Here is a 13327-nt window from a genome sequence, read left to right as displayed (position 1 = left end):
AACCATTAATGCAAGGCAAGACAGATCCATGCTTTCATGCTGTTTTAAAAATTCTGACCCTAACATGAATATGACAGCAAAAGGTAAGTCTTATCAGATCAGGGGAATTTTTTTTCCCCCAATTTTGGTGAGCTTCTGGGATTTGTAGCTTCAGTTTCCTTAGCTAACAGGAGTGGCACCTCATGTGATTTTCTGCTGCTGTAGCCCATCTGGTTCATGGTTTGGCATGTACATTCATGTATTTGAATTACTGTTGCCTTCCTACAATCTCTGTAAACTCTAGAGATGGTTGTGTGGGAAATTCCCAATGGATCAGCAGATTTTGAAGTACTTATAAAAACCATGCTATGGTCAAAGTTAATTAAATACCCTTTCTTCCCCATCCTGATGCTCAGCTTAAAAATAAATTGATGTTTTATAAACTTATTTCTTTAGATAAAAAATTACTGTGTACTAAAATATCAATTAAAAAAAAACCCAATTCACAAGTTATTTAATTAAGCTATGTAAAAAAGTAGAAATAACCATTGTTATTGTTGATTTTGTTTTTTTGTTTAAAAAACATTTTAAACCCCTTTTTGTTCACTATCTGTGAATGTATATAGTATTTAAATTAATTAAAAAATGAATTAAAAAATCACACATCGTGTTGCGTTATTGGTATGTAGCATAACAAAAATTATAAGGTCAGCTGCTACGTAAAGAGAGGCAATGCGGTGTCCATTTTTAAGACCATACCACTGCGGGAATTAAACACTGTGTTTTTTCTGCACTATGTTATTATTCCATGTTATGTATATGAAATATATTTAGCAGATAAATTGAAATAATACATCATCGTATGAATAGATTTTTTAAATGTATCATTTAATTGAACTGACGTATCTTCTGTTGGCACCCCCGCCTTGGACATAATGGCGCCGTCCTGTGGTGTATTTTTGTGGACAAGGACAAGCTCGACACTACTTGTCAGTGGTGTTTTCATAAACATGGCGAGGTTTTTGAGGCCTAATATCAGGACTTTTGTCACCTCACAGCTGAGAATGTCATCCGACCAGGTAATAAACGTCCTGCAACCGCCTCACTTCATTGCAAACACCGTGTAACCGTTATACAGCGGTGTGACATGTTTAGCCTCATCATTTTTGCTAGCTGAAAACCTTAATGACAGGTTCACCTGCTGTAGCACTGTGGTATTAGCTTTCTAATTGAACATTATTACCTAATAATTATAGGTTATATATGCCAAGGGGGTTAATTTTGTATGCACTGCCACCTGTCAGACTATTCAGAAAAAGAATTTGGTTTTGTGAGCTGCTTTGTCCTCTCAGACGTTTAGGTTTTGCTCAAAAAGCGTTTCTGGTCTGTTCGAGATATCTCCATTATCACCTTGGAAACAAAGAAGCCTTTTAACCCACTCAAAAAATATAAAACCTTGACCTTCAACGTGGGCTTGTTTTCACCGTGTCCAGCAGATTCACCTTAATATCACACAGAAAGCCCTGATCACTAAAGTTGAGAAAGAAAGTAACTTTAAGAAATGTTTAATTTTAAGCTGCCATCTGTTAAAGAAATGTCTTTATAGAAAATACTCAGAGCTCTATTTTTTATTTATGCATTTATTATTGGGTTTTGGGGTTTGTTTATTTTTTTGCTTGTTGCTGAGTTAATTCACTAAACTTGTTTTTCTCTTAAATACTTCCCCACCCACTCAGCTGGGTGAGCTGGGTAAAGGTGCCGGGAAAGGTGGTGGTGGTGGAGGCTCTATCAGAGAGGCAGGTGGATCCATGGGGAAGAAGCAGGCTGCAGAGGAGGAGATGTACTTCAAGTATGAAATTCAACTTATAGAGACAGTTTTTTGTCCACTTTTTCCACCTCTTCTACATGAAAATAAGCTTGCGTGATATCTGTCTTTCTTCATATAAGGCGCAAGGAGAAGGAGCAGCTGGCAGCACTAAAGCAGCACCATGAGGACGAAATTGATCACCACAAAAAGGAGATTGAACGTCTCCAGCGCGAGATTGACCGCCACAAGGGAAAGATCAGAAAGCTGAAGCATGACGACTGAGTGAAGCCTTTAAAATAAAACAAGAGTTTTGTTTTTTTTTCTCCTCACTGTCCAAGACTCATTTAGTAACCACACTAGTTTCTGCGTGCACTGTGTTATGCCAGTCATGAATGTTTGAGTGATGGTACTTATGTAAATTCTTGAAAGGTATTAAAATTGATTAAAAGAAATGAGTACGGGTTCCATGGCATGCTCTCCAAGAACATTTTCCTGTGTGATGTTGTTCATTGGTGTGCCGTATGTCACAGGTACAATGCCAAAGTGAAAAAGACTAAATATAATCTGTGCTTCATGCTACTGTTTTATTTCAGTGAACAGTTTGTGAACTTGTGAGAAACATTGTTTTCAATGAGCAACAATAGGCAGCAAATCAAGTGATAAAATTGACTAAGCTGCAACCAGCACACCTTTAATGTGAGATATAAAAATGGTAAAAAAAAAAGATAATTAAAGTTATCTGGCACCACAAATATGTGACCTGGTCAATATGTGTTTCAAACTGCTCCTTAAAGCCATCTTGATCTGAAGTAGGGTAATATAAATTTAATACTATTAAGATCTTTAAAAGTATTTAACACCTTTATGATTTCTTTTTTCTTTGTTTGCTTTTTGCCTACCTAGCCTACCTAGGATATTCAAATTGATATCATAGGTACATCTACTGAGTTTTCAAGCTTGAAAGGACTTTAACTAGGTCACTTTACCACTTATTTTTTTCTCCCTTCCCCTTTAGAAGTGGACACTGGTGCATTTTGGATCATTGTCCTGTTGCCTAACCTAAGTGTGCTTGAGCTTCAGGGCACAAACTGATGATGGAACATTCTCATTCAGCATTTTCTGGTAGAGAGCAGAATTACAACAAGTTGTCCAGGTCCTGGAGCAGCACAGCAAAACTGCGATTGCTATATAATTAATATATAATTATATAATACATAATAGTATACATAATTTATAATACTGAACTTAATTCGCCCAACAGTGGCGCTATTTTTTCATAGCCTGTGAGCCACGAGAACGAAGGAAGCTGTCGTCACTTCCGCCCACCCCTGCCTTTTACCACGAGCAACCCCGTTTGTCTTTCTTTTCGCACATCATGGCGGACCGGTTCAATAAGGTGGGAAGCTGCTCTGGAGATATTATATCATTTTTCAGCTCTGTAGGCAAAATAAAACCTTGTGTTTTGCAGTTAAGCGACTGGCGATAACTTGGGACAGCTTTGTGTAGTCGTTGTTTTGCTCAGTGTTTTTTCTGAGACCTATTTTTAGGGAATGTCTGAGGCAGCTCGCTCTAGCCGAGTGAGCGAGCCTTCATCATGGCAGCTTCCCTGAGTCAACGCTGTTAGCTTGCGAGGCTAGGTTTAACGTGTGTACTGGATATATGGTCATATGGGAAACGTACCGGCAAACTTAACTAAATCTAATGGGTGGTATTTCGTTGCTTCTGTGTAGGGAACCTTTCATGACATTTCAACTCAAAAAATACAAGGTTAATCGTCAGCGCGGTTTCGTTTAGATGCTAAGCAAACGTTATGTCTCAACCGGCAAGTGAATAGTGTCCCATGTGCCATTTATCAGTGACGTGGAGCCAGAAATACAGTTCAGTTCACAGTAAACCCCTTTATTAAACAGTGATGGGGTTAAATGCGTTTTATTACCGTTTAACTTGTATGTTAGTGCAAGGCTGATAATGTGACGATTGTCAAGTAGATAGTAAATGCAAGTTGATTAACATTACTATACAAGATTATAGGGGAATTACTAGGATGTTTTTTCACGGTGAGGATAAAGCATTGATATCCTTTTCCCCCACCTTTTATTTTAGGTTCTGCTTCTTGATGGCAGGGGCCATCTGCTCGGCCGACTTGCTGCCATTGTGGCTAAACAGGTTCTTCTGGGTAAGTTTTCAGAGATTAATAGGAATTTTTGGTAATAAACAATATAAATGTTTGATAATAAACAATTTAAGTTAAGTATACACTGTGCGATTTTTGGACTGTCCTAGTCAAGAGGTTCGAATTTAGCTGTTGTATCACACTACATGCATGGACTCCTTGGAGCAATATCCTGACAGTGTCAGAAATTTTGTAGCAGTATCTCATAATGAGACTGCTGCTGTACCTGCTGACCATTCAGTAGGAATGCAGTGCAAACTAACCTGAAATAGTTGAGCCATTGTGGGGTGCTGTTGGAGGTAAACTGTGCAAAATAAGGTGGTTTGGATTGTAACACATAATCTAGTATAGTTTTACACACCTGAACTGTGGACAGTGTCAGTAGTATTGTTTCTGAAAATACTCATGATGTCCACTTGCTCTGGGAATTCTCTAGTTACTGGCTCTTGTTACATAGCATCAGTTAGGAATTAGAAGGATGGAGCACTAGAAGGATGAGTATTTGATTTCCATTCCAAAAAATTTGATATTTGTGTCCTCATGTGTAGTTCAGCTGGGTAATGTCTTTAAAAAAAAAAAAAACACTCGCATTTTGTATGTGAAAAATGACTGTTTGTGCAAAAGTCCTGCAGAGAGCATTGTATGCTCTTTCTACACATGGTCCAGATGCAATCACACAAAACATGCAGACACACAGATGGCTACAAAGATGGACCTATGCTACGATGAAACTTTACCTTTAACTTCCAGACTTGTGTCAGATCCATGTCGCACAGTGTGTTTTGCAGCATGTAAGACTGATGAACAATGTGTTCATAGTTGGCTGCTGTTGTGTCATTCTGTCGATGATGACTGTATTAACTGCCTTGGTTGAGTTTAACGACAATGAGAAAACTCACATGCACTACCATCTGAGACAGGAAACAAACAGTATCTGCACCTGTTTGCTACTCTCTTTAACTGTTGGGATTAACTTTTGGCATTTTGTCTTTTAGGCCACAAAGTGGTGGTGGTGAGATGTGAAGGCATCAACATCTCTGGCAACTTCTACCGTAACAAGCGTAAGTAGGGTTATGTCCTATTTTCAGTCCTTTAAAATGCTTGTTGTCGGTGATGTTTTACTAGTTTGAGTTTCACAGACCATGAGAAAACCTTACATGCACTACCATCTGAGGCATCAGCATTACTTAATAAAGCAATGGTTGCCCCTTGCATGTATCTTGATGTATGTGTAATGTGGCTAATGTATATCTTTTCTGGATCATGTGCCTGTTTGCAGTGAAGTACCTGGCTTTCCTGCGCAAGAGGATGAACACCAACCCCTCTCGTGGTCCGTACCACTTCAGGGCTCCCAGCAAGATCTTCTGGAGGACCGTTAGAGGTGAGGAAGTGACACTACCGGCACATGAAGGGGTGTATTTGCATTCATCTATGATACTTGCTTAGCACCGTAAAGCTGTTTATAGCAAAGCTAATGATCTATTGATGAAGCAGACTTCAGACATTGACTTTTTTTCAGTTTAGCATATGTTGATGGATACTGAGGTTGTTTTATTTTTTTAAAGCACAATCTCTCTTTAAACAGGTATGCTGCCTCACAAAACCAAGAGAGGTCAGGCTGCTCTGGAGAGGCTGAAGGTGTTTGATGGTATCCCCCCACCCTATGACAAGGTATGCTGGTAATGTCTTTCCTTAATCTTTACGGCCCCCACAAGTGGCTTTGACTGTGCTGTCTGTGATGCCATACATCTTAACTGCCTTGTCTGAATAGTAACCATGAAAAGAAATGATGTCTGAGACACGCTGCCTATAGCAGTTCAGATGTGCTGTTGTCTTCGTTATCTGATTTTGCTTTATTTGATTTACAGAGGAAGCGCATGGTTGTCCCAGCTGCTCTTAAAGTTGTGCGTCTGAAGCCCTCTCGCAAGGTGAGCCTACAAGGTTGTTTTTTGTTAAGGAAAGAAAATAAAGGGTGACAATAAGGTTACTCCATTTACGATTATTCGGCTGTAAATTTTGAGTTTGGCAGGCACAACCATTTAGTTTGTGTAACATTGTTCTCTTCAGTTTGTGAACTGTTGATTTCATATGGTTTTTCATTTCTCCCTCAGTTCGCCCTCCTTGGGCGTCTGGCACATGAGGTTGGCTGGAAGTACCAGGCTATCACAGCCACTCTGGAGGAGAAGAGAAAGGAGAAGTCTAAGCTCCGCTACACCAAGAAAAAGACACTGATCAATCTGACCAAGCAGGCAGAAAAGAACGTCGAGTCCAAGATTGCAAAATACACAGATGTTCTGAAACAATATGGAGTTATTGTCTGAGCTAAACTCATCTGGCCAATAAAGATGAATACATGTTTATAAAATGTGTCATGACTATTTTATTTCTCATTAAAGTAAACTGCATTTACTACAACATGAATATGTTTAAGACGAAGACACTGCTGTGAGTGCAGCTTCTCTTTAAAAATTGTGTGTAGGCAGTTGTATTAGTAGCTATCACAAGAAGGTAGCATTTGTGTATTCATGGTTATATTTACTTGGAGTATGAAAAGTATCACTCAGACTTTTGAAAGGGTTTTAAAAAATAAATTTGTCAAGAAGCATCACGAATGTAGATGTTCTTCAAAAACAAGTTTGGTGCAGAGCTACGTGTAATCTAAGCCAGGAAAAGCACATTGGAGTTGCTTATTTTTCTTACATGATTTTGCATAATGTGTAAAATCAAAACATAATGAAATTTGACATCTGACCCACTAGTTTTTGAATTGTATAACAATTTGGTGCAGCTGTAGAGAAATAAAATTTAAAAAGACTGAGAAAAAATACAATTTATGCATGTGGGAACTTCTCATTGGAACCAAGCTTAACTACCAGCAGAGGGCAGTGTTGAACTGCGACACTTCCAAGCGTTACAGTTAACTAAAACATTTAGCGTTTTAGTTAAAGTAGTGTTCATATAACTGTAATATTGTTAAAGTATTATTCTCTAGAAACCGCTGGATCATTTTTATTTAGGACATAATCATACTGAGACTGGTTTTACTTATTGTTATTTTTTAAAGTAGGCTACAGGTTATCGTGTGCAGCTTAAAATTACACTGAAGATTTGAACTGAAACAACTGAATCTCCTTGAATAGCTGGCTTCTGCTGTCTGCTCTACTTAAGACAGGACCAGCTCTGAGGTTAAAAATAACCAGGTGAGTGTTTTAAAGCATTAAAAATCCCTTGTCCTCTAAAGATTTAATATATAAAAGCAACCCAGTGAAATGAAAGCACCTGTTCAGAGATGGTTGAAAGACACTGTCGACCTGTTTTCTCAGTCATCTGATTAAGTGAATTACTTAATAACCCCATCGTTTGCATGGTGGGATTCTGCAATCATATGTTCAGATTATTTAAGCATTCTGTGCTGACTGTTGATAATAACTTAAATCAGCAAAGGATTTGGCTGCAGGTTCACCCACATTTATAAATTAACCCCCATTTTCCCACTATTGAGGCTTGAAATAAGAGAAAATTTAGAGATTTTTTTTTCCTTACATGGTTTCATCTGAAGGAGTTTTAAACCCAATAAGACACAAAAGAGAACCAATCTTTCATAAGAAATAAAGGCAATTAATCATCTTCCAGGGTAGCTCAGTCATCAGATTTATATTGGGCTCATTACAGGAGCTCAATCATCATTTATTAATGATAATTTTATGTTCAACTGCTGTCTGAGTGTGGCTATCATCTGCTCTGTGTTTGAATTTGCCCAGTTTTTATGATATTGTGTACTAATTCTCTCTCTCTCTCTCTCTCTCTCTCTGCCTGCCTGCCTGTCAGTCAGTCAGTAATGTAGCGAGACAGATAGATATATGTCACATTCACATGAGGGAAAACTGGTTAGGATGTTCAGGAATAACCCAGGAACAAGGCTCCATAAATGAAACTGCTGGAAGAGCAGTGTCAGTATCCAAAGTGAAGCAAGTTTTACATTACCACAGACTGAGACGATGCCAACTAAGAAAGGGTATCTTTAGATGTGTAAAGGTAAGACTTTCAAACCTAACACTGTACCAACTGTCAAGCATGGTGGTAGCATCATGCCCTGTGGGTCTTTTGCTGCTTAACTATTAGATTGCTGTATTAGCTAGTGGTTTTACACCCTTACAGTGATGGTAGATGTTAGATCTTGTAAGCCCTTTTCTAACGTTGCTGTGTTTATCCGTGAAGTGATCTGACTCAATTCAAAGATTGTACAAAGACTCAATTCTTTGTACAGCTTTGTACAGCTATGATAAAACACATCTAGAATTCAATTCATTTGCCTAAAAATAGAGAAAACACATAAAAAAGTTATAAAAAGTTCAATGGCAATTTCACCAATTTGATTCTTTCTCTGGTTTTCTCTCGATATCATAAAAATATCAATAATATTGTTATTTTTAATAAAATATGGTGTTGTGACATTCTGTTGTGGTGACTTGGTATATGTTGGTGAACTTAAGTTGCTTTTTTGATGGTGTATGGTTGCCTGTTTTTCTACGTCGCCCTAGCTGCTTTACACTCACAGTGCATTGTGGGAGTTTTCTTTGACTTCTTTTTAAGTTAATAACCCAGATTCTCAGGTCACCTCTTCTCTTTTTCTGTCTGTGCTCTTTGCACTTTAATCTTATTATAGCACAACGGAACATGTGTGGTGACAAATCTGTTATACTAAAGCAGGACAGTACCATGTAGCTCCCGTCTTACTTCCTCTGGTTAGATTCCCAAGAATATCCTTTAGCAAAAAACCTCTGCATACACCTGCCTTGGGTTTTTATTCAAGTACTTTGTAGTACGTTAAAATGATTAGTTGTGCATGTTTTGGCAATGCATTCGAGTCTTATAGTATTTCCTGATTTTACATGATTGTGACTGTGCTGAAAATACTGCTTAACCCCCTGATTAAAGTATATAGTCCATGAAGGAAAAGCTGATAACACCATCCTTTCTATGTTGGCCTATCCTGTCTACTTATAGATATCCACATACTAAAAGCACACATGCCTTCTATAAAAGCTCGCCCACTGAGGATCAGGCAGGAGGCCAATCTGCTGCCTGTCTACCTGCGTTAAGGAGGGACGTTATGTCTCCACCAACAGATGGAGAAATTACTGTGACGGCTCCAAAAATGAGATATTTTGTGATGCTGCCAGCAGCAGATCACTCTCTAATCACACCATCTGAAACAGATTGAAGAGACCATGATTGTCTGAAACTGCTCCTGCAAGCCAAGCCTATTATGGGTTCCAACATTTATAGACAATGCCCTACCCTCATCCCAAAAGAAGGTGCTTCAACTGTGAAGCTACTATAAGGAAAACATACAAAGTTCAGCTTAAATTTAAACTCTCCTCACGTTTTCAGAATAACATGTTTCTGGTTTTGAAACAAAACCTTATTTAAGCTTTAGTTTGACTTCATAAAGAACGTGAGCACTAACTTATTTGACTGGTCTTATTGGAGCAACACACCTGAGAAATCACAACACGGTCACCGTATATTGGTAACGTTTGCCTACGGTGTGCATTAAACTCACACAGTGTGTGAGTAATGAGAGCGATAAAAGACCTTTTCCCACATGCCAGCGTGAGATGATTAGTTTAAGCTTCTATTTGATGTTTTAGTAATGTCTTATTTCTACAGAGTCAGTCTCAAGCTTATACTGCTGAATCCTTTTTCAACCAAAATAGCTTTAAATCAGATTAGCTAAGAGGAGCACGTCTGGGTCACAGTTTGAATAACATATCTAATTTATTCCTGATGAAAACTTCCCATTTTTTTTGTATGTGGATCCACATAGAAGTGCTCCAGAGGGAAGATGTCCTCTTTGAACCATCCGGTGAAAGGTTTTGCCGTCTCTGTTGAGGTCACCCTTGGACAACTTCTTAGTAGTTACTTTAAGAAAAAGATAAAGAGCAAAAGGAAAAGATGGAGATGTTGTTTGGTGAGATGGTGAAAAACACGGGCCTCGCTGAGAGTGCAAGCATTCAAAAATCAAAAGCTTTCACACATTTCACACATGCTATTTTACTAGAACTGTTCTATTCAAAATCTATAAACCATATTTACAGCATAAATGCATTCAATAACTACTTCTACTGTTCCCCACAGAAAAAAAGTCCGAGGATTTTCCCCACAGTTCACTGCGCCGTGGGGAAAATACGACACTCACATGTATTATTTTTGCATTTACTCTTGATTAGCAACACATTAAAACACAACTCTTCACAAATAATACAGATAAATCATCAGCCTTCCCTTCGTGCCTTCAGGCTTTTTAAAAAAAAATTATATACACCTTTACTTCTGATTATATGAATGATGATATAATAATAAAAAAATAATTTCCCCATTAAAATAACCTGCAGTGGTTAGGATGGGTTGGTTCTGTATTTAATGTCTCCCTCTGCTTTGTCTCATTTACTTGAAATTTATTGGATTTCTGGAATGAGAGATGATGGCTGAGTTTTTAAAAATTATTTATGTTCATTAATTACTAATTGGGATTTGATCATAAAAGAATTGCCATTTACCAATATATTCAAGAGAGGACAATTATCTCTTATGCAGATAGCTTACACCCATTTAAACTGTAACAGCTGCATGGTGAGGATCAGATTCTCTGATTTTTTACTGTATTTAACATGTTTCAGCTGCTGATACTGAGAGAGAAGCTACCAGAAATGTCAGCAAACACGTCCATCATTTCATGGATTACTGATTACCTGACAGACAGGCTGCATGCAGTATGTGAGACTGGGTGGTGGTTTGTCTGATTTGGTGAAGTGCAGGCGGTCCACAGGGGCCTGTACTGTCTTTCTTCCTGTTCATGTTGTACACCTCAGACTTTCAGTACAACTGCGGGTCATACCACCTACAGAAATACTCTGATGATTTTGCAGTGGCTGGACAGCTTAGTGATGGGCAGGAGGAGTACAGAGCACTAGGGGATGATTTTGTGGAGTGGTCTGAGATGAGATGAGATAGCCTTTATTTGTCAGTTGCAGGTCTTTTGCCAAAACCGAGATGACAGACCTTGCCGACCGTACATACAATACACAAACATCACATTGGGGAGACAGGTCAGGCTAGGTAGCGAGGAAAAAAACATTGAAATGTGTTACACAAAAGGATAATACAGGAATGCACAGATATCAACACACCGTAGCACAATAAACACAGACAAGCAGCATGGGAAAGAGTTCCAGTGTGTACATCTGATCTGGGACCGCTGCAATCTTCGACTGCGCCTCCAGCTGACTCGATGTCCACATCAGAGGGGAGGTAAGCGTTGGAGGTGCGTCGGTGAGTGCTTATCAGTATCAGTATATGTATGTGTGTGCGTGTCCATAGTTCAGCTGAGACAGTGTCCTTCGCCCTGCCAGGCTAAGTAAACAGTCTTCCAGCCAACCCAGGTGGCCTTGCATGGAATGGGAATGGGAATCCCAGCGGGCAGCCTTGGGGGTGTTTGAACAGCCGGTTCCGCTTTCTTAATTCTCCGATAAGCCAGGGTCAAGCCAGCTCCGATCAGCTTCAGTTTCAGTTTTCAGTTTTATTTGTCATATGCAAGTTAGCACAGGGTCAACATTGCAATGAAATCAGAGATCAGCGAGAACCCTGTTATCATGGTTCTGAATAGGTAGATATCTTCAGCGTCCTCGATCGACAGTGATCTGCTTCTGAATGTGAATAACATCACAGAGAGACTTCAGAGAGAAAAGGACAGCTACATGGCCTATCCTGGGACAGGATGTTGATGTGGTGGATGAGTATAAGTACTTGGGCATCCACACTGACAACAGGCTGAACTGGAAGACCAGCACAGAGACTGTATATAGAAATATTTCTATAAGGAAGCTGAGATCCTTCTATTTGTGCAGCAATACACTGAAAAAAATGATTATCTGGTACTTCTTCTTCTTCTTCTTCTTATTGTTACAAAAACGTATTTCCCATTTCATAAAATGTTTTTATTATTTTATCCTATCTCAACAGCTTCTGCTTTTAGCCTGTGTTTTTAGTCAGTATGCATACAGTATATATGCATGCATATACATTTTACAGAAAAAGTGCATATAATGATAGAGTGTGTTTATGACTGCAATATACATAACCACATGCTCTGAACCCACATAAAGGTCATAAACACCTTTCAAAAAAATCCCTTGCAAGATGATGCATGCTCAAGGTGTGCAGCAGCAATACGTTGATATAAACATGAGGTGCAGTAGGCCATGTCAGTGCCTTATTTTTATTCACTGACCTCTGAGTGTAATTGAATGGATTTATAGTGACAGAGGGGCAACTCTGTTCATTCAGTTAGTCATTATATCCATTGGCAGACAAGAGCAGCTGTAAAATTCAGAGACGGCAGTGATCAGAGATTGCTACTGGGTTTGCAGTCACAAGTTGGATTCAGAAATTGAAATCCATGATGAGAAAACGACTAATCACAGAAACCTTTATTTCACTGTATGAAGCACTCCTGACTGATGAGACTGTCCTCCCCCATAGGTCATTAGGGCCTAAAGTTATGCTTTAAAGGTTGATGGCATTACCATGACAACTCTCTGTTGTCATGGTAATGAGAGTGAACCTTTTTAACATCTAGTGTGTAACTTCACCTAAACTATGATCCCAAGTTTGGACTTCAGTATCCTGAACAAAAGTCAAGTGCTACCTGTCTTCTGATGTGGACTGTTTAAAAAATGGGAAGCACTTGCTTACCTTGTTTCACGACGTGATAAGGCTGTATTTTGGAAGACTTGTTTCATCCACTGTGGCAGCAAACACGTATGCACACTTTGCTCAGTGTTCTTAAGCAAAATAAAACCCTTCAGTGGTTGCAGATGGTCGACCCAGTACTTGTTCTTTTTTTTGTAAATGCACATGCACCAGTGTCTCATGGGAAAGCAGAAAGAAAACAAATCCCTAATTACATAGTGTGTGAGGCGGTGCAACAAACTAAATCAGTTCCTCTTTTATTGCTAAACCCAGATTCTACAGTATTGAATTTGTGTTGGAAAAACTGATCAATAACATGCTAAATCGAATGCTACATGTGAATTAACTATGCTGTTCTGGCTGCAAGGGAAATGGTAGATGGACTAGAGTAAAAAGTATCCACCGCTGGGGTTGGGTGGCTTTGGACGCTGCAGGCAGCATCAGTAAATGTTTTAATCATATATTAATCTATGGGACTAAAAGCAAAAGAAGTTATGACAGAAAAAACTATGAAAAAACATCTATCTATCTATCTATCTATCTATCTATCTATCTATCTATCTATCTATCTATCTATCTATCTATCTATCTATCTATCTATCTATCTATCTATC

General features: G+C 38.7%; 2 protein-coding genes across 2 annotated transcripts; both read left to right on the top strand.

Annotated features, from left to right (window-relative positions):
• The first annotated feature begins 886 nt into the window (after positions 1-886).
• On the top strand, positions 887-2273 carry atp5if1b (ATP synthase inhibitory factor subunit 1b). Its single transcript, XM_005723869.2, has 3 exons — positions 887-1058; positions 1716-1828; positions 1927-2273. The coding sequence occupies exons 1-3, from the start codon at positions 915-917 to the stop codon at positions 2066-2068; spliced, it is 399 nt and encodes a 132-aa protein (XP_005723926.1). The 5' UTR covers positions 887-914; the 3' UTR covers positions 2069-2273.
• Positions 2274-3100: 827 nt separating this feature from the next.
• On the top strand, positions 3101-6324 carry rpl13a (ribosomal protein L13a). The gene is made up of 7 exons (XM_005723868.1): positions 3101-3182; positions 3890-3962; positions 4955-5020; positions 5239-5340; positions 5545-5630; positions 5828-5887; positions 6071-6324. The coding sequence occupies exons 1-7, from the start codon at positions 3162-3164 to the stop codon at positions 6278-6280; spliced, it is 618 nt and encodes a 205-aa protein (XP_005723925.1). The 5' UTR covers positions 3101-3161; the 3' UTR covers positions 6281-6324.
• The last annotated feature ends 7003 nt before the right edge of the window (positions 6325-13327 follow it).

The sequence above is a fragment of the Pundamilia nyererei genome, unplaced genomic scaffold (assembly GCF_000239375.1).
Source record: "Pundamilia nyererei isolate P.nyererei 1_Seehausen unplaced genomic scaffold, PunNye1.0 scaffold00010, whole genome shotgun sequence".
Taxonomy (NCBI): Eukaryota; Metazoa; Chordata; class Actinopteri; order Cichliformes; family Cichlidae; genus Pundamilia; species Pundamilia nyererei.
Note: the sequence above shows the minus strand (reverse complement) of the source record. Positions and strands in the feature narration are given on the sequence as shown.

What these genes read in the sequence shown, in the direction of transcription:
- atp5if1b (XM_005723869.2), top strand. Translation starts at nt 915, where the DNA reads ATGGCGCCGTCCTGTGGTGTATTTTTGTGGACAAGGACAAGCTCGACA. An exon ending in TGAGAATGTCATCCGACCAG is followed by an intron (nt 1,059 to 1,715) that starts GTAATAAACGTC and finishes CCACCCACTCAG; the next exon opens with CTGGGTGAGCTGGGTAAAGG. An exon ending in GAGGAGGAGATGTACTTCAA is followed by an intron (nt 1,829 to 1,926) that starts GTATGAAATTCA and finishes TCTTCATATAAG; the next exon opens with GCGCAAGGAGAAGGAGCAGC.
- rpl13a (XM_005723868.1), top strand. Translation starts at nt 3,162, where the DNA reads ATGGCGGACCGGTTCAATAAG. An exon ending in TGGCGGACCGGTTCAATAAG is followed by an intron (nt 3,183 to 3,889) that starts GTGGGAAGCTGC and finishes CTTTTATTTTAG; the next exon opens with GTTCTGCTTCTTGATGGCAG. An exon ending in CAACTTCTACCGTAACAAGC is followed by an intron (nt 5,021 to 5,238) that starts GTAAGTAGGGTT and finishes GCCTGTTTGCAG; the next exon opens with TGAAGTACCTGGCTTTCCTG.